The following is a 26,220-nucleotide window of genomic DNA, read 5'->3' on the forward strand; positions in this document are numbered from 1 at the left end:
ATGGGTTGTTTCTTGGGAAGACAGCTTATCTCTTTCTTCTATCTCCCAGTGAGAAAAATGTGGCTGAAGTTTCTTTTGGCTATTCTTCTCCTTCATGTAACAGCCGCAAAGGAACCTGAGCCGTAAGAACTACACTATTATTACTAATAGTATTCATTATAAGGCTTTAAAGACAGTGCTAATTAGTGCCACTAATTTTACTTTAAATATTAAATACTGCCGTGACTCATCTTTTATATCTGGAGAGCTAAGTTAAACTGGAATGTGGATGGCAAGTGAATGGTTCTCATTTAATATGAAGCAGACCTTCTGCCTACTGCAGAACTTCCATAGAAGTTGATGTGTGTGTTCAGAAAAGACAATAGCAGTAGTAACAGCAGTGTGCTTTGCTAAAAGCAGGTGAGTCCAGGACTCGGATAAAGGGCAAAAGGGCAAGAGTTGGGGGCATTGGCAGAGCTGTTTAGGGAACCCGGGGCTGGGCTAGTTGGGAGCTGCAGGGCAGGACTGAGGGGCACTGGCAGAGTGTCCTATATTTAATCTAAACTAATCAGTGGGACTGAATAATAACAATGCTTTGTATTTGTTTCATCCTGTTGAGGCTGTTTCTCCTTTCTCTATGATGTGATCACTTTGATGTTTGGATCTCACAGGCAGTATGTCCTGATGGTGCCTGCTGTCCTCCAAACTGACTCTCCAGGTCAGGTTTGCCTGCAGTTCCTTAACCTCAATGAGACAATATCCATCAGAGTCATCCTAGAACATCGTACTGTTAACACCACTATTTTTGAGAAAACCATGACAGCAAGCGATGGTCTACAGTGCTTCAACTTCACGGTAAATTAATTTTAATTTATGTCCCAATGAAAAGGAATGTAAGGATGGACAAGAAAATTAGAGCAGAGAGCACAGGAGAGGAACAAACAAAGGAAGAAATAAGACTTGTTGAAGGAAAAACGAAGCAGAGGAGAGATATATGCTAACAGACAAGGAGGAATTTTTAACAGACATGAGAAATGTTACGGAAGGTGATGAAGGTGGTAGAAGTGAGATGGGTGTCTGTAGGAGCCCAGGCCACAGGTGTAGCTGTTCAACAGGGTCTGGAGCAAATTACTTCAAGACTAGCAGCCTCCCCTTCTTTTTCTGTTTCCTCACAGATTCCTCCTGTCAGTTCTGCCCCACTGGCTTTCATTTCCTTCTCTGCCAGGGGTACCACAGTCAGCCTAGAAGAGCGGCGGTCAGTGATGATCTGGAACACAGAGAGCATTGTCTTCGTGCAGACAGACAAACCCATCTACAAACCAGGACAGAGTGGTGAATATCTATTTAGTTTATAACATGTCCCTTAGGAAGCAGTTTCTTCAGATAGAATTTCTCTGCCAGGTGTTTTTCAGACTGAGCTACAGTCTAGGCAGTTTCTTCAGAGCTTCTGTTAAAACCATTACAAGTATTTACTGTGGAGCTCAGAGACTCATCTTCAGGATGGCAGGAGACTGTCATCCCATGGTCTCTATTATTTCCTTTGTCCCTTCCTCCCAGCTGACAGAAGAGGGAAGCTTTTACTGCTGCTGTTTCATTACTGGTGACAGATCGAGAGAGTGGAAAGAGGTGATTAGATCACTGCTTAAGTGCCTGCCATAAAACAATGCTCCCACAGTCTTCTGTCTGTGATGCTGGTCAGCATAAAAGACAGTCTCAAGACCAAGAGTGAAATCCATTATTTTAAAATGAATTATAAGTTTTAAAAGACAAAATAATGCTATTTACCTTCTGGGTTCTGATGGGTTTGAACTTTATATTTTCATGTTGGTGTTTTTCCTGCACTTATGCTATTCCCCTATCCATACTTCTCATCTGGCCATCGAACAGAGTTCCCATGTATGCAAAGAACCATTTATATAGATCCATTCCTTAATTCACTTCTAGGCCTTGAGGCTTCTAGCACACAGCTAGAACACTGTAGGAAACACTACAAGAATACTTCTCGCCAGAGGCCAGCCAAATAATGTAGCTGTTAAACCGCATCAGCTATAATTTAATTAGGGATGAGTTCTATCTACATAGATACATAGCATGAAAGAAAGCTTACCAATCAGAATTTAGTGCCACAAAGGTGTCCACCAAACAGGGCTTGATTATTTGTTAAATGGTTTAGTTTTGAGGTTGGGGAAGCAGTAGACCAAATTAAATGATGAAAAGATAATGCTTTGTAAGGACATTTTTGAAAACTGTTTTTACTTATGCAGTAACACATTGTTCTCCTTTCAGTTTTTCGCTTGTAAGAAAAAAAAAGAAAGGCAAAAATCTGTACAAGATGAGAACAAACTGAACTAAGAGGAATTACACTGCATTAGGAAAAAGTGACACTTCACCTAGTTCCAGTAATATTTGGAACTTTCATATGTTCAAAGCAACAAACCCTGCTTTAGAGATGGGGACATGAAAAGGAGCAAATTTGCCTACATCATGCAGACGGCCGCTGAAAGAGTTATGGCTGTCACTTGAGAGTGCCTGACCTGCACAGCAGTTCTTACTCATTCAGTCATCCCCTTTCTCTGAGGTTAAGGAAACTTTCATGAAAGTGTGAGAACTTGATGCTGGGGAAAAGTCCCCTCAGCAAAGTCTGTGTAGGATTCTTTTACCTTCGGATGCATTTTATTACCTGCATCCTGTGCAAGTGGGACTGTTAGAAGACCCAGTGAAACTGGGAGTACTAATGAAGGCAAAACATCATGGTCAGCCAAATAAACTACAGCTAATGCTAACACACTGTTCCTTGTCTTTCCAGTGATGTTTCGTGTTGTTGCCCTGGATTTCAATTTTAAACCTGTTCAGGAAATGGTGAGTGACCAGTAATATTCCCCTGTATTTAAAATAGCTGGGAGACAACCTCTTCTCAAATTTTAAATAAACAGTTGCTGTGGATAAAACGAGATATTGCAGAGACTAAATGCCAAAGAATTAACATGATTTCCTAAGCTCATGCTATAATCCACCCTTATGTTAGAGTCACAAGGAAGAGTGCAAGTATGTAGCAGGTTGGATTCCTGACACAACACCTCCTGCTGTTGCTGGGAAAGAGGCTCAAAAAACCCTCCACTTTGTTGCTGCAGACATTATTTTAGCTCTGACCAGAAAGCCCACGGTTCAGTCTCCTGCTATTACTGTTCAGCAATTGTTGCTTGCAAAAATTGGTAAGTCATCCACCTGGTACTTTGCCCGTTTTAGAAATGGGGAAATGAAAATGAAAGTTGGTACCACAATTGTTTATCTCATCAGAGGCACTCTTTTCATTGCCAGCAAGCTGTCTTCATGCTTATAGTACATAAGCCAAGAGGCGGAAGGGTGTTTACTGGCCTCCTCTTATGTGACTGTAATGCAGAAGACAGCACAGTGTTACCAAAAGAGCTGGTGCTAATAAGCAGAGTAAGGATATAAGATCAAAGAAACCCAAATCACAGTTTACGTGCATCTCTGTAACTCTATTTACTCAGCTGCTCTGGGATTGCACTAAATTCAGTATGATCGGAAACTGCCCCAACATTCTTATTTAATGTCTTCCCTTTATGTAATCTTCTTATTGAAGTAAAACTGCCATTAAACTGATTAAAATAAGAGATTAGGATCTCTGATTACTGGTATTATATTAATCATTGGTTATACATTTCTCACAGTCCTGGGGAAAAATAATTTGTGTTTGTTCAGCCACCTAATCTCTTCTCCCACTTTGTTTTTTCCTCTTTCAGTACCCCTTGATTGCAATTCAGGTAAGAATTTTTTCTCTCTGTACTGTATTACGCATCTAAAAATAAAATCCAGGGCATGTGCTTACATCAGTTTGTATGTGTCTACACACAGCCAAATCTTGTTCTTGAGTGCACTGGCAGAAATTAATAGAAACTTCATAAAATCCTAGGATGCTGTTTGAGCCTTACTAACATGGAAAGCATATCTATATTCATTTCAGCAGTCAAAAGTTGTACTGTTCTTATTCCTGCCTTTGAATCCCCTCCACCTCCTCCAGTTTGCTCAACTTATTTGGAGGTACATCTTTTCATAACGCAAGTGCTGCCAAAAACTATGAACAACTCTAGGCCATGGATACAATTACTAGCTATGTTAGCACTTCCATGGCATTTTGTGGTGATTTTTAAAATAGCAATCACAGTCCATGTCTAGATAGCATTCTTGCAAGTTTTCATGTTATACCGTGAAGTCAGGTGACTTAATTTTGTTTGCAGTGAAATATATATATTTTGAGCTCTACGTATGTTTTCTGCAGTCAGTACTTCAAATGGTTCAAGGAAGTGGTGTGAATGAGTTTTCTTTAGTCTAACTGGCATAACATATACTGAGAGGCAAATGACACCTCAGTGAATGCAGAAGAAATGCTTCCTTCCTTCTTCTGGCAGCTGAAAAAAAGCTGGGGTTGCTAAAGGCCAAGATTTGTGTGGGATAATCTCAGCTGAAGGGGAAGCACGAAGAAGAAGATTTTCTTTCTCACCCCTCTTGGCAAAAAATAAGAGCAACATATAGCAAGGAGAAGGGAAGACCAGTATTGTGCAACTTCCCCTCATAACTGAGACCAATACCAAAGCTGGCAGATGATGCCTAAATCTGAAATCAACAGATGAGAATCTAGCAACATTAATAACATTAACATTAATAACATTAATTTCCAAGACAAACTGTGAGTCCATATTCTTTTTTTCTTCAGGATCCACGGGGCAACAGGATCTTTCAGTGGCAAAACGTGATGTCAGAGATGAACATTATCCAGATTGAATTCCCACTAACTGAAGAGCCTATCCTGGGGAACTACAAAATTATCGTAGCAAAGAAGTCAGGAGATAAAACAAATCACTCATTCCTTGTGGAGGAATATGGTAAATGCCACCCATTGATTTTATTCAGAGTAGAAAACACTATTAGAAATGAACCCCTATCAATCAACCCTTTTGACTGTTAAAACTTTAGACAGCTTCCTAGCAAATGCAACTTCAATTAGTTGTCATTAAGAACTGGAGAGGAAAAAAAAAAAGAACAGTAAAAAGCCAAAGTAGAGAAATTAACTACTTTGCACAGATTCAGCCAGGAAAATCATCTGCATAACAAATCAATAAGTTGATTGCAAATTTCACTGTGACAAACTAACCTTCTCCCAGCCACATCCACAAACTTTCTTGGCCAAAGCTCTGCAAGGCATCTAGACATCACAGGATTCACCTCAGAAGACCCGACTTCTCCTCAAAGCTTTGTAGAAATTCTTTAGTGAGCCTTTGCAGGTCACGCCACTTCTCAACCATTGTGGCACCCCAGTTCTGAGATCCCATTCCATCAGTGACTAACACTGATGATATATCCTCATCTTCTCTTTCCTCTCAGCAGGGCCCGCAAATTTACGATGTGCCACTGTTGTTTTTTTCCTTTTCATTCTTTGTCCTAGTGTTGCCAAAATTTGATGTCACAGTCACTGCACCAGAAAGCCTTACAGTCCTGGATTCAGAGTTCACAGTGAAAGTCTGTGGAGTGTAAGTACCAGGTGCAGAGTGGTTAGAAAATATGCTGAAGAACAAGAACTTCCTAAGGACTGGAGAAAGAGGCAGGGCTTAGAGAAGAGACCAAAATAAATAGGGCCTCAGAAGAGGTTGGTGAGGGTTGACTTGGTGGTTGGAGCTTTCATTTACATGTGTGCTCATCTCATTTTATTGTATGATTATTCTCTTCCAGCTGGTTATTCGGTTGAATAAATCTTTTGAGCGGTTGCCTGCTAAAGTAGGATGTGTCCACTCCCAACAACCCACTTCAGAGGGAGACCTTCATAAAACAGAGCACTGTTAAATTCTAGCAGAGGTCTTGGGGTTCCAGCTGTCTTTAATTCCCCCTTCAAGCTTAGTCCTTCAGAAGGACCTTGCTTACTCTAACACCAAGATCTTGTAATTTAGAATCCAGGGTTGAAATCCTAGTCCCCTTGAAGATATGAGGAGTTTTGCTTTGATTTCAGTGAGTCTAGAACTCCAGTCTAAGCTGAAGAGTGGAGACAATGGTCATAATTTGGTTGGTAGCCATGTCTGTCCATCATGCTTATAGAGGTATTTATTTTTATGTTTAAGGTGTGTTTTTTTGTTCATGGGTTTACAGGTCAAATAGAACTGATTAATATTTCAGCTTCTGAGTTATATTATCTTTTTGTAACATCAGGAGAGTTAGGAAAAAGCCTGTGAAACTATTCCATTCTCTGGCTTCCCAGCTCACTGCTCCTCCTGGATCTATTCCTGCGTATATTAGCTTAAGTCAATTTTTCAAGTGTTAGCTCATGGACCTATTTCCTCTTCCCCTAGGTACACCTATGGCCAGCCTGTTGAAGGAAAAGTCCAGCTCAGCGTGTGCAGGGATTTTAATACATATGGGAGGTGCAAGAAAAGCCCAGTTTGTCAATCATTTACCAAAGATGTATGATACATAATTAATACTCCTCTTTGTGCTTGTCCTCTCTCCTGTGTTCTTGCTTCTCTCCCTTTGCTCTTCACACTTTTCTTCCTCTCTTTGATGCTTCACTTCACTCTACTCATCTGTTTGCTTAGATCACTAGCTAGGAACTCAGGGCACCTCATTTCTCTTCTCGGTTTCCTACAGGCCTGAAGAAGGACTGACATGTTCCTTTTTCATGACTCAGTTTCCCATGTGAAAAATGTAGACAGTGATGTCTCCATCAGCCCTGTACAAATCATGTTAAAAGGAGTGGGAAAAGACTTCACTCACTAAAGAAGGGTTCCATGTATTGCCAGCGTCCTTTGAAAGCTGTGATCCTTGGTAAAAGGATTTGTCTTCTTCCCTTTCCAGCTGGAGACAGAGGGCTGCCTCTCCCACGTTTTCAGTTCCAACATCTTTGAGCTAAATCGCATTGGTTACATGAGGAATCTTGATGTGAAAGCCATTGTCACAGAGAAGGGAACAGGTAATCCCTTCTAGACAGTCAGAAACAGCAACAGTGGTGTGGTCAAAAAAGGAGAGTAGGAAATATTCAGCCTCTGCCTGCTGAGTACAAGGATGTTTTCCTGAAGAAGAAGATCCATTCTTATAAGCACAGTGACCACCTCCAGGCAAATGTTAATTCTGGTGAAGCTATATGCAAGACAAAGAATATCTTCTCTTGACTCTGGACATGTCTTACAGGCCTGCAACTTACAGCTACTCAGTCTATTTCCATAACTCGGGTGATGAGCAGTATACAGTTTGAGAACATGGATCGCCACTACAAAAGAGGAATTCCTTACTTTGGACAGGTAAGCAAGGGCATAGAGAGCTTGTACCGAAGATGACTGACAGGTAATCAGATGACAACAGTGATGGGAACATTTGGGGTACTGTTTGGGGCGGGGGGGTGTTCTCCCCAAGCTTCTTTCTTTACATGCAGTGCCCTATTGGTAATTCTGAATACTGAAGAGTATTAGTTTATTCTGAGTTTGATTGTGCCAGAAATACTTTGAATCAAAACAATCCATTAACTAGCATTTTTCTAACTTGCATTTTAAGCTTGATATAAATCACTGCCTCTCCCTTCAGAATTGACAATCATATGCCAGCCAGAGATGAATAAAAATACTGGGGGATGAGGGAAGAAAGAATGAAAGGAAGTAAGGAAAAAAATCAAGGAAATAACAATGGTCCTCAAAAGATTTTTCATTATTTTATGTTTCATGACATAACTCTGTCAGTGGTTTAAAGGGTAGGGATAAATCTCTCTCTTTCCTTCAGTTCACCTTTTTTCAGTGAGGAAAGGATAAGGGGATGTCTTATCAGTAGCATTGAAAGGAGAGAAGAGATTGTCTTTCGAGGATTTTTTTTTTTTCCCTTCTGGAAGATGTCTGTATAACTTTCTCACCTGGTCCCCACTCCCGCTCCATTGTTCGGACTGCTATGCACCTTACCACCCCTAACTGGAGGATGGGGGTCAACAGGCTCCCTGGGATGATGTGCCACAGTGAATTCCTCAAACACACACATTCCCACACATGCTAGAGGTTAAACGTGCTGGAAGACATGTGGTAAGAGGCTGGGATGTCACATCTCAGAGATAAAGCTGCTGCTGCTGGCTTCAGGCAGCTGCTTTGCTTTTGTGCAAAAAAAACCCCCTTGAGGGTCATATCAGGGGAACTATTGCCTGGAAGGCACTGATACTCATACTTTCTCAAAATGCAGCAGATCCCAGTCCCTGTCCCAGTGCCATCACATGCTATTCACAGTCCTTCCCTGCACTATGAAACATCTGTTGCTGGCCATATGTTGTATGCCTTCACTCTTGTATTCAGTCCCACTGAAGTCAACACCCACCTGAATACTTTTAGTTCACTATCGTCATTTTTGTTTCAAAGGTCATTCATTTGTCTCCATGCTGTTTCTGGACAGTGAGGATAGTCAGTCTCTTAAGCTTGTATTTAATATATTACTACTTCTGCCATCTTTTTCTGAAAAAAAACTCAAAATGAATGCTCAGTTCTAGCAACCTAGAACTTACCTAATGGTGTCTGTTATTTTTTATTTGTTCATTTAACACATAAACAGCAGAGACAGTGGGAACAGATTCAGAAAACTGTTCAAAACAAAGATCTGGAAGAAAGGCTTTCCGACACTGAAAGTGTCAGCAGCAGACTCTCAAGGCTAAAAAGGAAAAAATGGAGGAAAGGAAGTATGTCTTTAAATGAGAAATGTGTAGTCAGAAGGGACTGACCAGGGAAGAGATGAGACATAAGAAGTTCCTGCTCCACAAAAGGATGTTATCAATAATGTAGCAGATGCTGAGGAAGCTCCTGCTCCAAACCTCTTACGATAGCTGAGATAGCTGCCAGAAAGTGAAGAGGGACATTTCAGTTCTTAAGTATTGCTTTGAAGGGAGAAGAAAAAGCAATTCTGCTGTGTGAAGAGCAAAAGGGCGCAAAACAGTATCTACATACAGAAAGATAACATGCTGAACATGTCTCACATTCTCTTCCACAGATCAAGCTGGTAGACAAAGACAACTCCCCTATTTCCAATGAGGTTATTCAGCTATTTGTCAATAACAAGAACACAGACAACTTCACCACTGATGATAACGGCATTGCAGAGTTTAGCATTGACACATCGGAAATGTTTGATCCTGAGATCAGTCTGAAAGTGAGTAGGAAACAAGGCTGAATAGAGACAGAGATGGCTGCTCTCAAACTGAACCCAAAAAAGATGGGATGGGGTTTGAATTCTGGTAATAAAGATGTGCTTTCTCTGGTTTATTTCATGTTCTACAGCTCTCAAAAATTACTATAAAAGAAACACCTGAGTTGTTGCAATGCAATGGCTTGCTGCAAGGCTGCAAGACCATTGTGCTGCTTTTTCCTTACCAGTTTGGCTTTAGATGCAATTCTTAAATATATGCATTGTGTGAACTAATCATTCTGATGTCAGTATGTGATAATGATTTCCCTAGTGACATATGTTTGTTTTCCTTTTCTTCCCCACTCCCTCTCCTGATCAGGCAACTTACAAAACCAGTGACCAGTGCCACTTGGAAGGTTGGATAGAGCCTTCCTACCCTGATGCGTCTCTCTCCATCCAGCGCTTCTACTCCTGGACTAGCAGTTTTGTGAGGATTGAGCCTTTGTGGCAAGATCTGAGCTGTGGGCAGAAGAGGATGATCACTGTGCACTATGTCTTGAACACAGAAGGATACAAGAGCATCAAGACCATGAACTTCTACTATGTGGTGAGTGCGTGGTTGTTGCATGGTTTGCTGAAAGGGCTTGACCAGGCAGCTATCTGGGAGTCCATTCACAGCAATTATGGCAGCTTTTGGATTACCAGCCAGCACAATGGGCAACAACCCAAGGACAGAAACAGCACTGAGGTGGTTTGGCAAAACTACCTGCTCAGGAAAAATGACCCCGCTTCTGGCCATGTTACTCTATTTCATAGTAAGGAACCACCTTCATAATGTCTCAAGCCAGGGTTCTTGTCCCTTCCCTCCAAGAAACTCTTTGTGGTATTCTCTGCCTCCCCCTTCCCTTCCTTTTCCTTCTGCTTCCTGACCAGTGACAAGGGCCCCAGCAGCAGTGGCAGCATCCAGCATGCCCTAAGGCTGATGTTTAAGCATTTGAAGCCATCTCAATGTACATGCCTTTATTGCCCTGTCATGTATATTGAACTTGATTGCTGCTTCCTCCCTCCAGCCTCTACCAACCCATAAATGTATTGCTCTTCTCTGCACAGGGCATGGCAAAAGGCAAGATTGTCCTTACAGGGGAAATTAAAGTTAATATCCAAGCTGGTAAGTTAAGTTGCCAATCCATGTTTCTGCATTAAAAAAAAAAAAATGATTGAACTGAGGACCAAGGCAAGACTTCCTGGATGTATACAGCAGTTATTGGGAGGGCTGTACCTCTCTCTGTCCATGCACATGTGCATGGTATTAGCACTACCACTAAGATAACTATAAAGTCAGATTTAGTCCAGCAACTAGTTCATTTGATATGAGTCAAGAAGTAGTGTCCTGTAAAGATCTTCCCAGAGGATAATGCAGGGAATTCGGAGTGCCTGGCTTAGGCGTTTATCTGAACCTGGCCACATGTTCAAACCCACAATAAATCTGAGAGCATCTGGACCTAAACCCAGGCATGTCACCTCCTGGCAAATCCAGGATTTTTCAGTTTATTGCCTAAGTACAGATTGCTCCCCTGACTGGTACAGACATATGCCAGTTGAGGATGGTTACTACTACAGCAGATCTTCATGATTCTCTCCTTATTGGTCCCTTTCTCTCTTCTAACAGACAAAAATGGCACTTTCACCATCCCACTTGTGGTCAATGAGAAAATGGCTCCAGCCCTTCGGTTGCTGGTATATACCTTACACCCTGCCAAGGAGCTGGTGGCAGACAGTGTCCAATTTCCAGTTGAGAAGTGTTTCAAAAACAAGGTGAGAGGCACTAAGATACAGCAAGTCTTACCTGCTGTCAGATAAATACAAATTCTCTGTGCACACATTCACAACACATTTCCAGTTTTATTTCTTGTTTACCTCCACTTCTCTCAACACTACTCTCTTCATTCTCCTTTCTTCTCTTTGGCCTTATGTCTCTCCTCTACTACCACCTCCTGGCCTTATCGTCAAAAGGTAAATCTTCTTTTAACATTAAAAACTACTTTTCAGGAAACCCACACTACTCCCAGATGGTTCCTGCCTCCCTTGAAGTATACTGGTGTCCCATTTAGTTTAGACTGGAGTTTAGACTAGTTTAGTTTAAACTGGAGTCTGTTTTTTAGCATAGTGAACACACTTTAACCTTATTCCACTTCACTATTTACTCTAATTTTTTACACTTTTTTGTTGAAAAATGCAATTTGGGTTTACCAGAACTAAATACATACAGAAAAGAAAGCAAAAATAGTAATCTGGGGTTTAAGTTTTCCTTCCATATTTTTTCCACTGGTACATTTTCATTTTTCATTTGTCATTTTGAAATCAGCTTTCACCATTAAGATTTTTCTAATCTTCAGCTCCTAAAAGCTAAAAAGCATGAAACATTAGGAGAAAACAAAACAAGTGAGATATTAAACAAAATGTTTCCAGTTACCTGATGTGGTCGTCCCCTCCTATTTTTTCCCTCTTATCTAACACAAATGTGAGATAGATTTTCCTCTGAATAGATTCAAAACGGAATCTGTTTTAAATATTTGCTAAGATGGGCCATGGACCTAATAAAATTATGACTTGCTCACTGTAATGCTTATTACATATAGTCTGTGTCATAATAAGATTTGATTTGATAATAGCAGCAACAGAATCACACTTTATTTTAAATCACTGGAGGTAGGCTTCATTTAAGCTATCGCAGGAGTCTAAGTGTGCTTATTGCCTAAGCCCCCATTATAGCGGGGGCCTGGTCAACAGAGGCAGTGGAGACCAGACATCCCTCTCCAGGCAGACTATGTGTGCTGTAACAGAACAGCCTTCTACTCTCCTTCTTGCCCTCCATTCACACAAAGATCCAGAGCAGCCCCGAGCAGTAGGGACCAACATCTGTTTGATACATTTCAGGTCCGGTTGCAATTCTCTCAAAAGCAGATGCGCTCAGCTTCCAATGTCAGTTTAGTCATTGAAGCTGCTGCCAACTCCTTCTGTGCTGTGAGGGCGGTGGATCAGAGTGTGCTGCTCCTCAAGTCCGAGACGGAGCTGTCCGCAGAAACGGTAAGCTGCCCAGACAAATGCTTTGTCTCCTTCCACTGATTCCTCCTCCTCCGTTGCAGCGTCTCTCCACTTGAGTTTGTTAGACTGTGTTAGACTTCCTCTGGTTTTTGCATGTGCTGGTCATAAACCATCTATAATAGGCAATACACAGCTCTTGTTTCTTGGCATTTGGAAGTCCTCTTTCATGTGGGATTTGGTTTAACCAGTGACTCGTCTCTGGCAGCACGACCCTCTGGCCTGTCAGCCACTCCTCCTGGTTTTGTGTCATCAGCAAACTTGCTGAGGGTACACTCTGCCCCATCATCCAGATCATTAATGAAGATGTTGGACAGGATTGGACCCAGTATTGACCTCTGAGGCAGAGCACTAGTTACTGCCCTCCAACTGATCACCACCCTCTGGGTCCAGCCGTTCAGCCAGTTTTCAATCCGGGAAACAGAGCATTGTTTCAAACAGGCCAACATCTCAGCTCTGGCGATTTGCAGCACATGACGGTGTAATCAGAATTGATCTTTACACACACACATTTTGTGTTTCCTTCCCCCTCACAGATATACAGCCTGCATCCCCTGCAAGACTTTCAAGGCTACATCTTCAATGGGCTCAATCTAGAAGATGACCCCCAAGACCCCTGTGTTTCATCTGAAAACATCTTTCACAAAGGCTTGTATTACACACCTGTAATGTCTGGATTAGGCCCAGATGTATATCAGTTCCTCAGGGTAAATGTCCTGTACATTACTTACTTAAATCTGTTGAAGTGAGTTTCCTCTTATGTAGCTTTAGATATTGCTGCGAATGACACTGTTAATAGAACTCATACACAACAAAATCTCCTCATGGACATCCATTCTTAATTGATTCTGGTACCTACCGAGATTTTCCAGCATGCACAAAGCTCCCACAAGTCTCCGCATAGATGTCTCCAGGCATCTCTGTGGTGGAAAGGCAGTAATGGGAAAGAGGGAGGAATGGAATAAACCTCAGCTACAGTATGGTTATAGCTAACACTGAAATGTGTTTTTTACAGGACATGGGCATGAAATTTTTTACTAACTCAAAGGTTCGGCAACCAGTTGTGTGTACTAGTGAGACTGTAAGACCTCCACCATATTTCTTGAATGCAGGATTCATGGCTTCTACACACCATGTCAAATCATCAGGTAATATAGGGGACAGGAAAGAGATTTTATTCTTCTCATTAAATGAAGTGGTATTCATGTGACATGGACATGGACAATACTCATGAGTCACATTGGTATTGATACTGAAGATTGGTCTGGCACAGAATGAGGTGGCTTAGGGTAACAGCCAATGCCCAAAAAAGCCTTTCAGGTCCACACTTCTGATCCATGTCCACTTTCACGCTGGGAAGTGTTGGCAATCGGTAGAGTGTCACACAAAACTAACACTGCTGACACTGATTCCTTTCTGACCAAAGCTTGTTTGAAAAGACAGTGCTACAGTGTGGACAGCAAACTGATCTAAGAGCCAAGTGACCTGAGTTCTAGCCCTAGGTCTAGTGCTCATAGCTGGAGACCAAAGCACTTCAAGTAATGTTTTCTTTCTCTGTGATACCAGGTTATACCTAACTCAGAGATACATTAGTGACATTAATTAATATTGTGTGGCATTGCTGATAGTCTCAGTTAGAAAGAAATGGGTAAACACTAATTGTCCTTCATACTGGCCCATGCATATTAAAACCTGTCCTTTCCGGGAGTCTTCATTATATGAACAAAGTTTGACTAAATTCCCATTACCTCTTACCAGCTGAAGTTGCTAGAGAGGAACGTGGGAAGAGACTCATCCTTGAGACTATTCGGGAATTCTTCCCTGAAACTTGGATTTGGGATATAGTCCTAATTAAGTGAGTACTGCTTCTTCCCCCTCTTTGCCTTGCTTTTAAGTGTTACTAAATATGTCCCCTGATGTCCTGCAAGGTGGCAATTCTGTGCCACCTCTTCTTACCTTTTGGCCTGGAAGACCTAGCTTTTTCAATCATCACCTGACCACCTGCCCTTCTCTTTTCCATGATAAAATTACCCTGTCCCCAAAGACATCTATTCCCACAATGTGTGTACCATGAGTCATATTCCCTTCCTAGGAAGAGGGACACCTCTATTTAAAATATGGGTCTGCAAAACAAGAATTCTGAGTTTTCTTTCCAAACTCAGGGAAATGATGGGCAGAACTTTTAAATGGGCTTTTCTCAGAAGATTTGGGTGATAAGTTCCAGGGGGACTTTGATGTGGGATTTCTGCAGACAGAATAGGGGTCGTGCTGATTTTCAAAACCCATTGGCTCTACTGAGAAGCAAGGTATATGAAACTTACCCTTTCTAAACTCATCCTTTATCCATTCCTACCAGCTCTACTGGAAAAGCCAGTATTTCATACACCATCCCTGACACCATCACCGACTGGAAGGCCAGTGCCTTCTGTGTGGAACAGTTGGTTGGATTTGGTATGTCTGTGCCTGCCACCCTGACAGCCTTCCAGCCTTTCTTTGTGGACTTGACCTTGCCATACTCTATCATCCGAGGAGAAGATTTCCCGCTTAAAGCCAATGTCTTCAACTACCTTGGCCACTGCATTAAGGTGGGTACTTCTGCCCACATTCTTAGACCTCACCCCATCTCCAAAGAAGCTGCAGCAAAATTGTTGGTGTAGATGATTGGATCTGTCCCTGCTCTTGATTGATGTACTGCTCATTCTATCTGAGGATAGGTTATACTGACTGGATTTGTCCTCCTAAACCACTACAAAGCAGAGGGAGATCTGTGCGAACCGTGACTAGCATGGGTGTATAAGCAACTGTCTCGAGATCCATAGAGGAAGGAAACAAGTGCAGAGTACTCACAGTCATACAAGCCATTGATGGTTTTAGTGGGGTCTTTTATTTAGGGATATATGTGAAAGTGTGAAGAAGTCAAGGGCTTGTGCTAGCCAAACAGAAGAAAGTGGGAAGAGCAAGAAGCGGAGAGCAGACAAACCCTTCTTCTCTGGGGTGAAAGTTCCCAAAAGTACCAAAACAGGGAGCACGAAAGTCTAGTACTTGCCCTACAGAGTATCTGTCCAGCTAGAGGCTCTATCGCTCCCAGGCACTGGGGGACTGTACTCTCAATAGTCAGTACTTTCCAGGCAAAATGGCTCCAGACCACAGCTGCACTGCACCTCTGCATGGTGGGAGCTTACACATGGTTTAAAGGATACTTAAAGAAAGAAAAACAGGGATCTTCTGTTTGGCTGCTTGTTTCTTATGCTATATCTAGGAATCCTGAAAAAAGAGGCAGGTGTAGAGTCTGGATTTCTTCTGCTTGATTTAAATGCTGAAAATCAGCTCTCCAGTCTCACAAGGAGATCACCACCAAAGGAAGAAAAATCAAGACACGATTTAGGAATGTTTTTTTCCAAACTCTGTTAACAGTTTGACCTAACAAAACAAAAAGGCCTAGGGTTTTAAACATCCCAGAAAAAAGATCTCTGTTATTGAGGCTTTTGTCTCTTAACCTTGTTTTTCAAGTGTTCCTACAACAACAGAACAAACACTCATCAGTGGTTTCCTTTGCAAGTTAGTTCAAAGCCATTAGCACCAGGTCAGCTGAAGATAACGCAATATCCTGTTCAGGAATCAGATGTATGCATAGGATATTTAACATCTCAATGGAGAATGTCATGAGAAGCAAGAGAGAATACTGTTAAGGTTACATCTGAGGGATGATTCATCTAACACCATCATCCCAGGCCTTAAATCTGCTCTATGCTGTTAACACTGGACATAAACAGAGACTATCTCACCCCCCTCTAACACTAAAGCACCATTTGCCTATGGTACAAAATCTTCACCCCATCACACTTCTCTTTCTGTTCTCAGATCAATGTTTCACTGTCAGATTCCCTTGATTATCAGGCCAAACTAATCTCTCCAGAGGATGATGGATGTGTATGTGCCAAAGAAAGAAAGACCTATGTCTGGAATATTTTCCCCAAAGAAATTGGTAAGTGCCTTTGAATCTAAGTGATCTTCTGCCCTGAGATTGATACTAATCAATTCATACCTCACCTGGAAAACCTAATCCTCTTCCAACCTGGAGAACTTGGTCTACCACTGGTCTTTCCAGCTGTCTGGGCTAAAGAGCTCCTCCACAACTGCAGCATGTTTATCATTCCCATTTTCAGAGATCAGTTGTCTTCCCATATGTCTCAGCTAGAGTGACTGACCATTCATTATGTTGCACTACTTAAAATCTGTAGATACTCATTATCAGATGAAATTTCTTACTTTAGCTATCATTCTGCATGATAGAGGTCCATTTTTTTCACCTTTTCTGCTACTATTTAAGGTAATGTAGTATTCAGCATTACTGCAGAGACCAAGGATGATGAAGCTTGTGGAGACAAAGCACCCAGGAATATCAGTATTGACTACAGGGACACCCAGATCAGAACACTCTCGGTTGAGGTACTGCTGACAGCTCTTACTCTTTGCCCTGTACTCCCTTCCATGAGGAAAGAAAAATGCAGCGAAAGTACCAAAAGCAAGTAAAAGTTTTTCAGGTTCCCTAAAGAACTCCTGGTTTGGCTCCACCTTCATCTGGCTGGGACAGGGTTTGGCTGTTCAATCTAAGACCAAGTCCCCTCCCATCTGATGTCCTCTTCCATGAGGATCAGTGGGTGTTGGTAAGTTCACGTCTCCCTCATGCAGACGAGAAACTGGAAAGGAGGATTCCATCTGATGGGAACTCCCTTTTAGTAGCAGCCACGTTAAGTATGAACCTGTAAACTGTTGCTTCAATCCAGCTGTCTTATGACACGGGAGGATGGGGGGGGGGGGTGGCTCTTCCGTAATTGCATTTCTTCTGCATGCTTTGTTCTCATCCACTGCACGTGTCTCTTCTTCCCATCACCATGCAGCCTGAAGGCATCAGAAGGGAAAAGACCCAAAACTCCCTAATCTGCACAAAAGGTAAGGGTCTTATATACTGCTGTCTTGAGAGGAACTGAAAAGAAGGTTGGAGTTTGCACTCTTTCCTGCACTGCTCATTGAAACTGTCCCTCCCCTTTTCTCCAGAGTTGCCCAAATGGCAGCTGGTGTGTTACAGTTCAATTCCCCGCTACGAAGTTCCTGTGTGATCTGATGCATGTCACTTAGGCAGTGTCTGTGCTGCTGTCAACAGTGCTCAGATGCTGAAGGAAGAATTCTATGAAGCAATCAAAGGGACACGACCTTGTGCAAAAATCTGTCCTGCGTTTCAGGCACTCATGTTGACTGCTGTCCTCTGTTCCAAGGATAACACCAGCTTGCAGCTTTCCGCTTCTAGTGGGAATGGGAGAGGGAATGTAATGTTCCCTTCCACACCTTCTCAGTGCTGACAGCAGTTTCCAAGGTTTCCTGGAAGTTCTGCCTAAAAGAGGCACAAAAGCAGCCCTGACCCTCACCAACCAGCTCTCCCCACTGTCTCACTGAAGAAATCCCCAAGGTTCACAGACACTGTAGGCACCAGCCTTACCCTGTTCAACTGATTTCTGTTGAGAAATGACAGTTACTGCACCATTTGGTCTGTTTTTTCACAGTTTTGATTTTGCTGTGCCCCCTTCTCTCTTGATGTTCTTGGTGACAGCTGTGAGTTTCTGCCCATTGCTGTCTCTCGTGCAATTTTGCACTGTGCAATTTCTACCCGGAGCATTCACTGCTATAACCAGTGTTCCTATACAAATAACCGCAACACACTTAATATTTTTCTCCACAGATGATGTGGTTAGTCGAGATGTTGCTCTAGATCTACCTACAATTGTGGTGGAAGGATCAGCCAGAGCTTCCTTTTCTGTTGTTGGTAAATATATAATTAATAAGACATAAAAAGAAAGAAAATGTAAAAATATAAAATGAAAGCTTTTTCAGGATTCAGAATGTGAGTTTCCATTGCTTGTATGGGAAAGTTTTGCGCAGAGACTGATTCTCATATTGTCCAGCAATGTTCTTTGCTGCGTCAGAAAAATGAAGTTTAAATATTGGTCACATCCATCTTCACTTTTCTGTTTAACCTTATTGCATTTGAATGTTTTGCTCTGAAGTAGCACAGTTCTGACTTACGGCCTCAGCCAGACTCAAGCCGGTATGGCTTTTTTCCACTCACCTACCTGCAAATCAGAGATGCTAGTGGAATCTTTTCAGTCTTTTCCTGAAAAGGACCTGGACTTGGTTACATGACTCACTAGTCATAAAATCTTTGCTTCTTAATGATGGTGATTTCAGCTCATTCCAGAAATCCCTTGCTGGGTCTGTGCTATCTTTCCTAAAAATAACAATTTAGAGGTGGTGTATGATACATCTGCATAACCAATGTCTCTTTTCAGCATTAGTTGTTAATTCTGCAATACAGGGTTCACTGTAGCTCCCTGGGCTGTTCCCCTTCCCTCCTCTGGAAACAGAAGTTTCCTGCAAGTTCTTCTTTTCATTTCTAATAACAAGTATCTGCTTGAAGTGGCACTAAAATAGGTAGTGTTTCTGGTATGGGCAATTTAGACCAAGTAAGGAGAGGCAGGGAAGGGATTTCTTTGTTGACTGCAAAGCAGAACAGAACAAATCACTTGGCACTGAGAGCTTCATGCTTGTTGGAAAGGCTTGCAACCCCAGCTAGGCTTTCCATGACTCTGCCTACGAAACAGATATTACGGTTTATTTCAGTGGCCATGGGTTGTGCTAATCCCCCCGGCATCTCTTCTTCCCCAGGAGACATCATGGGCACTGCCATGCAGAACCTGCACCAGCTCCTGCAGATGCCGTTCGGCTGTGGAGAGCAGAACATGGTCCTGTTTGCACCCAACATCTACGTCCTGGACTATCTGAACAAGACAGGGCAGCTGAGCGAGGAGGTCAAATCCAAGGCCATTGGATACTTAGTGAGCGGTGAGAGCTTTCAGCTTCCCTTGCCATGTATGCTGAAATTCCCATTGAGGCCCAGTGAGCAGAAGGAGTAGCATGGCTGTCCTAGCAGTATGGCACAGCTCAGTGACCCCAGGGTCTGCCCTGATCAAGACTTTTGTTATCTTTTTACTTTATCTTCTTTCTTTCCTTAACCTATTTTGCTGAGACTCAACTGTCATGTTTCCTCTGAAGTTCTGTCTTTCAGTCCCTTTCTCCTTTTCCACTCAGGCACAGCATGTATCCTAATCCCGTCAGCTTAGTTGGAGCACAGAGCTGATAGAGCTCTGCCTATTCTGTGACTCAGTGTTTCTGCAGGACGAGATGTCCCATGTTTCCATCTAAGCTCCCTCAGGTCTCCCCTGCTGCTTGATAGATATACATTGCCTTTCTACTCTTTCCCACTGTGGTTTCAGATAAATCTGATAGCAAACAGAATAAGGTTTTAGTTTTAAATTAGGGAACACTTCCTCTTCCATGTTTTTGCAGGCTACCAGAAGCAGCTGTCATACAAACATCCCGATGGGTCCTACAGCATCTTTGGCACCAGAGATAAAGAAGGGAACACCTGGTGAGTGACTGGGAGTAGAAAGGGCTTACAGATGAATTTGCACTGAATTCACATGATGCAGGTAAGAGGCATCTCAGATGTACAGAGCTGGCTAGGACTGGGACTCTGTAAGTACTAAGAAAAACGGTTCTCCTCCCCCTGCCAGGCGGGGTGCGAAGAGAGAAGGTGATCCCTAAAGACCCAGCTGACTTTTTGATTCACACTTCTGCTGTCTCCCATGAAACCCAATGCACTGCAGTGCTCTGTAGCCAGGATCAGCCCCAGAGTGCCCTGGACACTTTTCCTGTGTCCCATGTAGCTACTATTCCATTAATTACCCTCTCCTGGAGGAGCACACAAGAAGAAAGCAAGCCACCAACATGTTGGCTGTAACTCTTCATCCTTCTGCATAGCATGAATGGGAGGGATGACTTTTTCTGTTCCTGCTTTCAATGCTCGTCTCACAGCTTCATCTTTCCCTTGCAGGCTCACTGCCTTTGTGTACAAATCATTTGCACAAGCTAGTCACTTCATCTATATTGATGACAATGTCCAGGCTCAAACCCTGATGTGGCTGGCAAGCAAACAGAAGCCAGATGGCTGTTTCCAAAGTGTTGGGACACTCTTCAACAACGCCTTGAAGGTGGTAGAGAATTACTTCTTGGTCAAATTTCTTTTCATTAAGAACATGCTTTCCCATTACTGTCAAAAACTGTACTCCAAATGCCTGTCCTCTGCCAAGGACTAACTCTCCACACCTTACAATGACTATTTTCAGCTCATTCAGCTTCCCCACACTGTACTTTACATCTTACGAGCACCTGAGGTAGGGTTACAGGACCTTGTAACCTTGAAGGAGCCATGTTTTTTGAGGTGATAGCAGTGGGCTTCTTTTGATTTAAGAGCTATTTAAGACCTATGTGTATGCTCTCCTTCCTTTTGGACTGCCTCCAGAACTGGTCACAGTCTCCCAGCTGGGATATGGCAATTTGTATTTAAAGACTTCTTACCCATGGCATTCACTGATTATTCCTCTCCCCATGTCCTTTTCAGGGAGGAGTAGATGACGAGCTGTCACTTTCTGCCTACATCACCATTGCCATGCTAGAAGCTCGGCACTCCAGCTCGGTAAGGAGACCTTCAGCTGCTGGTATTCAGCTGGAATTGGTCCCCAGTTGTTGACTTGGCTCCAGTGTCTGCTACAAATTGTCTAGGTAGTAAAGAGAGAGAAAGAGAGGGAGAGAGAGCTCCCAGGGAACACAACCCTGCTCTGTATCTGCACTAGTTGCTGTGATTGATAGAGAAGTTCCCCATCTCTGTACCTCTTAAACCACCAGTGTTCAAGTAGAAATTGTACAGACCTCAGTGGGATTAGATCTTCTATTTGAGAGACCCAAGACTTTTAGTGACAGCTTTTAGTTTCTGATAAGAAAACTTGACAGGTAGTAACCCCCACACTATGGCTTAGCCTCAAACATGGCTCACTCAAGAAAGTAGGTTGTTGCAGGTAAATCCATAAAGTCTACAAATGGAACTAAAAGCTATGTTGGAAAAACAAAGGTCCATCAGAGTGAAAAGCCAATCTGTCCTTTTTAAAAAGTGGCTAGTACAAAGGAGGCAATAGAGGAGATGTTAGACTTCAACATATGAGTTTCTCTGCCTCCCATTCGTCATATCCTTTCTGAGGACCTTCCTGATTAGTGCATTAGTGAGGACACAGAGTCAAACTGTGAACATTTTTTTACTTGGTGTAAACCTAGTACAACACCACAGAATTAAATTAAAATTACACCAGAGTCACAGATGATAGAGTCTACTAGGTTGGATTTGTTCTAGACGACAGACTTTTGACTATAGAAGTGTAGTGTGAATTTATTATCATGGAGGTAAGCAGAAGGAATTAGCTGTGAAATAAACAAAACAGCCTTCTGTTTATAGACTGACGTCTTCAAGAACACACTAAAAAACTACTTGATTTGTCTGATGTTTCCTCTGAAGTCCCTCCTTAAAGAATTCTGTATTGTCTCTCTCCACTATACGAACTGAAGTCCCATTCTCATTGCTGTGATAGTGACAGGATGAAGAACAGGTTTAAAGGAAATAAATGTTTGGCCAGGTGAAGACTACTGTCCTTAATTAGACCCATGGTTTTTTTTTTTTTTTCTTTTTTTTAAAGTATCCTGTAGTCCGAAATGCCTTTTTTTGTCTGGAGACTGCATCTGAGAAGAATATCAGTGATGTTTACACTCAGGCACTCATGGCCTATGCTTTCTGCTTAGCTGGCAAGGCAGAAAAATGTGAATCATCGCTTAAAGAGTTACAGAAATCAGCAAAGGACGTTGGTAAGTTTCAGCCATTTTGGGAAGTGGGAAGAGGGAACAGGTCTTACTGATGGTACGTGGTCTAACCTTGACAATATTTAGAGTACAGGCTCATGAACCAACCTCCACAAATAATCTATGGAGTTAATACACAGAACATCTGTTGCTCTGTAGAGAGTACTTGTGAGAAAGAGGCCAGGACACATTACGTCTCTGAGGCATCATATAGCAGTGACACCCACAACCCATTTTGGTTGCTCCTCACCCTCTTTTTGTTTATTCAGGTGGCTCACAGCACTGGGAGCAGGAGGAGAGGTCTCCATCAGAAAAATCTCCCTCCTTCCTTGACCATGCCCCATCAGCTGAAGTTGAGATCACCAGTTATGTGCTGTTGGCATTGCTCTATAAACCCAACCGGAATCAAGAGGATCTCACAAAGGCCTCAGGAATTGGGCAGTGGATCATCAGGCAGCAGAATCCCTATGGAGGTTTCTCTTCCACCCAGGTGCCAAAACTCCCTTCCACTCCCCAGCCAGTGCTAGGAATTGGGGCACTGGTTCAGGGTCTCAGTGGGCCTTTGACTACCTAGTCTCATTTCTCTTTTGTATCTGCTGTCTCAAACACACACAGACCAAGCCTTTCTCTTAAAGACACCAAAATACTTTTTTTTTTCCCTCTTCTTCTTAACCGTGGAAAGGTTAAAGCCATATGAGACTAATTTTACTAGCAACAAATACAGATACTTGTGTCAGGGACAAGCCTAGAAAACACCAAGTCACAGGTGTTACATGACCAAGAAGTGCTCTGCAGTTCCATAAAAAACACATGCTTCACCACTATGAAAAACTCTAGAAGTGTGCTCTAGTGCTCAGATTTTATGTTCTGAGACTTTCATATGAGTAGAGAGATTTCTTTCACCCTAAAACTTACATGCCAGGATGAAATGGCTCCTTATATATGGGAACTCTGGAATTATACACAAATTCAGTGTTTCTTTAGCCAGGATGAAGCAACTGTGCTTCGTATTGTAACCATCACTTTGATCTGCTCCGCACTGGTCATGCTGTGTAGCTAATTGTCTTTTATTATTTTCTCTTCCTTCAGGACACAGTCATTGCTCTTCAAGCCCTCGCTGCTTATGGTGAGGCCACCTACAACTCTCTTACACAAAATGTAGTCAAAATCACTTCCAAAAAGCCTTTTGAGAAGGTATTTATTGTCAACAATGTGAACAGGCTCCTGCTGCAACAGACTCCCCTTCCTGAGGTACCTGGGAAGTACAGCCTAACAGTGAATGGCAGTGGATGCGTACTTATGCAAGTAAGTGTCTGCTCTCCTCACATTCTGCATACAATACAGCCGTGTTTTTGATGATTCTCTATCCGACTTCTTTTTGGTTTTCCTAATTATTTGATTTCCCTGAACTATTTAAACACTCTTTTCCCCATCCCACATTCTGACTCCTGTGGAGTCACAGCATGGGAGAAAAGAGTCCTTTCTGATCAGCAGCTGGTTTCTCTCTGGGAGGTGACTCTGGGTACAAGCACCTTCATTGTTAAAGAGTAGAAGTCATCTGATGTGTCCGTCATTGATGTAAGCAAGGATCTTCCACATAAAACCAAGAGCAATACTGCCAGGAAACTTCACCAAGTCTGACACTTGTTTTTTGGAATGCAAAAAACACCCCTTGGCATGCTTGAACAAAAGGGTTTTCTTCCTCTTCCAGACAGCACTAAGATACAACATTCACCTTCCAGAGGGGACCTTTGGATTTTCGCTCTCAATACAGACATCAAATGCTTCCTGCCCATCAGATCGACCAGCAAAATTTGATATTGTCCTCATAAGCAGGTAACGTGCCATCAACAAACCAGATGCACAGATGACAAGACATGCAGGGAAGATGATTGCTTTGTGTGTTCAGTTCTGCTTATAAAGTCAAGAAACACGAGCTGATCAATGTGTTGATGATATCCCAAAAGACTTCGTGACAGTAACTGATGGTGGTAGCACATACTTGGCCCCTTCATGCTAGGTGCCTCCCCAGTGTCTCCCATCTGAGCCAGTCAGTAAGCGCATGTGATTCACGCCAACCTCCCCATGCTGTACGAGGCCAGGAGCAAAGAGTTGAGGTTTGCTTCCCCAAGCTTGCTCCAGACTGACAGGGGCCTCTGTCATTTCAGTTACACAGGGAAGCGCAGCAGCTCCAACATGGTCATTATTGATGTGAAGATGCTCTCTGGCTTTGTTCCTGTTAAGCCTTCCCTGGATAAGGTAAACTATAGGAGCAAGATTAAACGAGTCACCCCAGGGACAAAGGAGAAGACTGGTCATGATGAAAACAGAGGCCTGGTTGAGAATCATTCACCCACAAACCCTGCAAGGTGTTTGCATGGCTGCACTGTTTTCATTACTGGGTGGAGGGAATGGCCTGCAGGAATCTGCGAGCACACAGACCTTCCCACATCAAAAACTAGGAAGGGTTCCAGCTAGAGCCTGACCAGCTGGCAGCTGCAACTGGGAGCTGGCACTGCCTGGGTAGGGAATGGATGGGAAATCTGCCAGACTAGTTCTGAAAACTATACAACACCGGAGTCAGACAGCATTCCCCAAATGAACCGCAGTGCCTCTTCTGCGCTTGGGAAGTGCTGGTATCCCCTACTAAGTCAGGTGGCAGGTTTTGCTCAGTCCTCTCCATCTATTCAGCAACATTTGGACTCTAAGAATCAGCTGCCAGCCCTTGATACCTGGCTAGGAACAGAATGAATGCCACAGCCATGCAGTGGTAGGGTCTGAGGTAGCACTTGTTTTTTAATGGTCTACGAATATATTTATCTCCATTTCTTTGTTTTAAAGCTCATTGCCAGTCATAGAGTGATGCAAGTAGAAAACAAGAAAAACCACGTTCTCCTTTATTTGGAAAATGTAAGTTCTGATCACTGTCTATTTGATTTTCACAAAGGATGCAAACAGCATGTAATAGATGCACCTACAGTGTGGTACATAATGTTCGTGTCTGAAATGGGAGAGGTTGGAATATCAGACTTTTTCATGCTGACCACCGGGACATCCTGGAGAATTAAGCTTAGTCCTTTGGGACATTTTTTCCCTCTCTGGCAATAGGATGTGTAATAACTGCAGAATCAGGTAATACAAGCAGGATAGGAAACCTACAACTCTTCAGTTTCACTTTGGACTATCCAAACATATTTCAGATAGTGGATGTCCCACATCTGTATGTGTGCCCTCAGTGGGATTTGGAATATACAGTCTATCAGTTACCACCCTGGTCTGCTGCAGATGGTGTTGGACAAATAGAAAGACTCATGTGATCCCTGTCCCTCCATTCCCAGATCTTGCAGAAGAAGAGGAAAGAAATCACTTTCTCAGTTGAGCAAGACTTTGTAGTGACCCATCCCAAGCCAGCTCCTGTGCAGATCTATGACTACTACGAAACAGGTGGGTCTGATTTTAACCAGTATGAAGTTTAGGAGAGGGACAGGGACAGCAGAAACACTGTGTGCATTAAGGAATACCCAGAACCAGCCCTCCTGGGACCAGCACTCCTCTGAACTCTATCAGGATCTGGATCTAGTGCCAGGGGAGAGACTTATTTCACTTTAGTGAGCTTGGTCTCATGCCCAAGGTGACAAGTGGGCATGACTAGAAAGTTACAAAAATGCATGTGCCAGAATGAAGGAGATTTCAAGGATCTCCAGCTTAAGCGTGCGTAGGGTATATCCACCTCCAGGGAAAGGCACAGGCAGTAGTCTCCAGGCTAATGGGAACATTTCTTTCCTTCTGCTCCAGAAGAGTATGCTGTTGGTCAGTATACGTCACCTTGCAAAGAGGCTGTTGCAGAAATGGACTAATGATTAGAAAAGGTAAGTGAAAGCCAGAAAAAAACCCAAGCAAGTAAGAAGGTGAAGTATAAAGCAGCTTGAGCAGAGGGATTGGCAGGGTGAGTAGAGCAATAACTATTCTCACAGAAATGGAGTTTTCGGTCTCCACCAGGCTTCTCAGGGAGCAGCCAGAGACACTGGCCAGATCCTGTCCCATGACACATGCTCAGTGGACTCCAAGTGGAGATCACGTTGCTGTTCATGGGAAGAGCTCAGCCTCTAGGATGAAAGCCAATAACGGAGAGACTGGGAAATACCTTCAGAGTTTCCTCAAAAGCATCGACACTTATCAAGGAATAATCTT

The 26,220-nt window shown here is 42.8% G+C and overlaps 1 protein-coding gene across 1 annotated transcript; it reads left to right on the forward strand.

Annotated features, from left to right (window-relative positions):
- Positions 1-26,174, forward strand: LOC128142719 (ovostatin-like). The gene is made up of 35 exons (XM_052788994.1): positions 1-122; positions 651-834; positions 1,155-1,311; positions 2,786-2,838; positions 3,744-3,764; positions 4,715-4,883; positions 5,444-5,528; positions 6,339-6,450; positions 6,841-6,955; positions 7,174-7,283; positions 8,995-9,153; positions 9,509-9,736; positions 10,240-10,297; positions 10,799-10,944; positions 12,067-12,216; positions 12,768-12,938; positions 13,247-13,379; positions 13,990-14,086; positions 14,588-14,816; positions 16,093-16,216; positions 16,562-16,680; positions 17,133-17,184; positions 17,969-18,052; positions 18,952-19,128; positions 19,633-19,714; positions 20,180-20,336; positions 20,747-20,821; positions 21,870-22,035; positions 22,299-22,519; positions 23,119-23,334; positions 23,741-23,865; positions 24,198-24,288; positions 24,871-24,939; positions 25,368-25,473; positions 25,825-26,174. Exons 1-35 carry the CDS (start codon positions 1-3, stop codon positions 25,884-25,886), a joined length of 4,425 nt encoding a protein of 1,474 aa, XP_052644954.1. The 3' UTR covers positions 25,887-26,174.
- Positions 26,175-26,220: the final 46 nt, after the last annotated feature.

Source organism: Harpia harpyja, chromosome 6 (assembly GCF_026419915.1).
Source record: "Harpia harpyja isolate bHarHar1 chromosome 6, bHarHar1 primary haplotype, whole genome shotgun sequence".
Lineage (NCBI taxonomy): Eukaryota > Metazoa > Chordata > Aves > Accipitriformes > Accipitridae > Harpia > Harpia harpyja.

Bases quoted from the DNA above. Each gene is read 5' to 3' on its own strand.
- LOC128142719 (XM_052788994.1), top strand. From the start codon at position 1: ATGGGTTGTTTCTTGGGAAGACAGCTTATCTCTTTCTTCTATCTCCCA. The intron at 12,939-13,246 runs GTAAATGTCCTG...TGTTTTTTACAG, and splicing joins ATGTATATCAGTTCCTCAGG to GACATGGGCATGAAATTTTT. The intron at 24,940-25,367 runs GTAAGTTCTGAT...CTCCATTCCCAG, and splicing joins TTCTCCTTTATTTGGAAAAT to ATCTTGCAGAAGAAGAGGAA.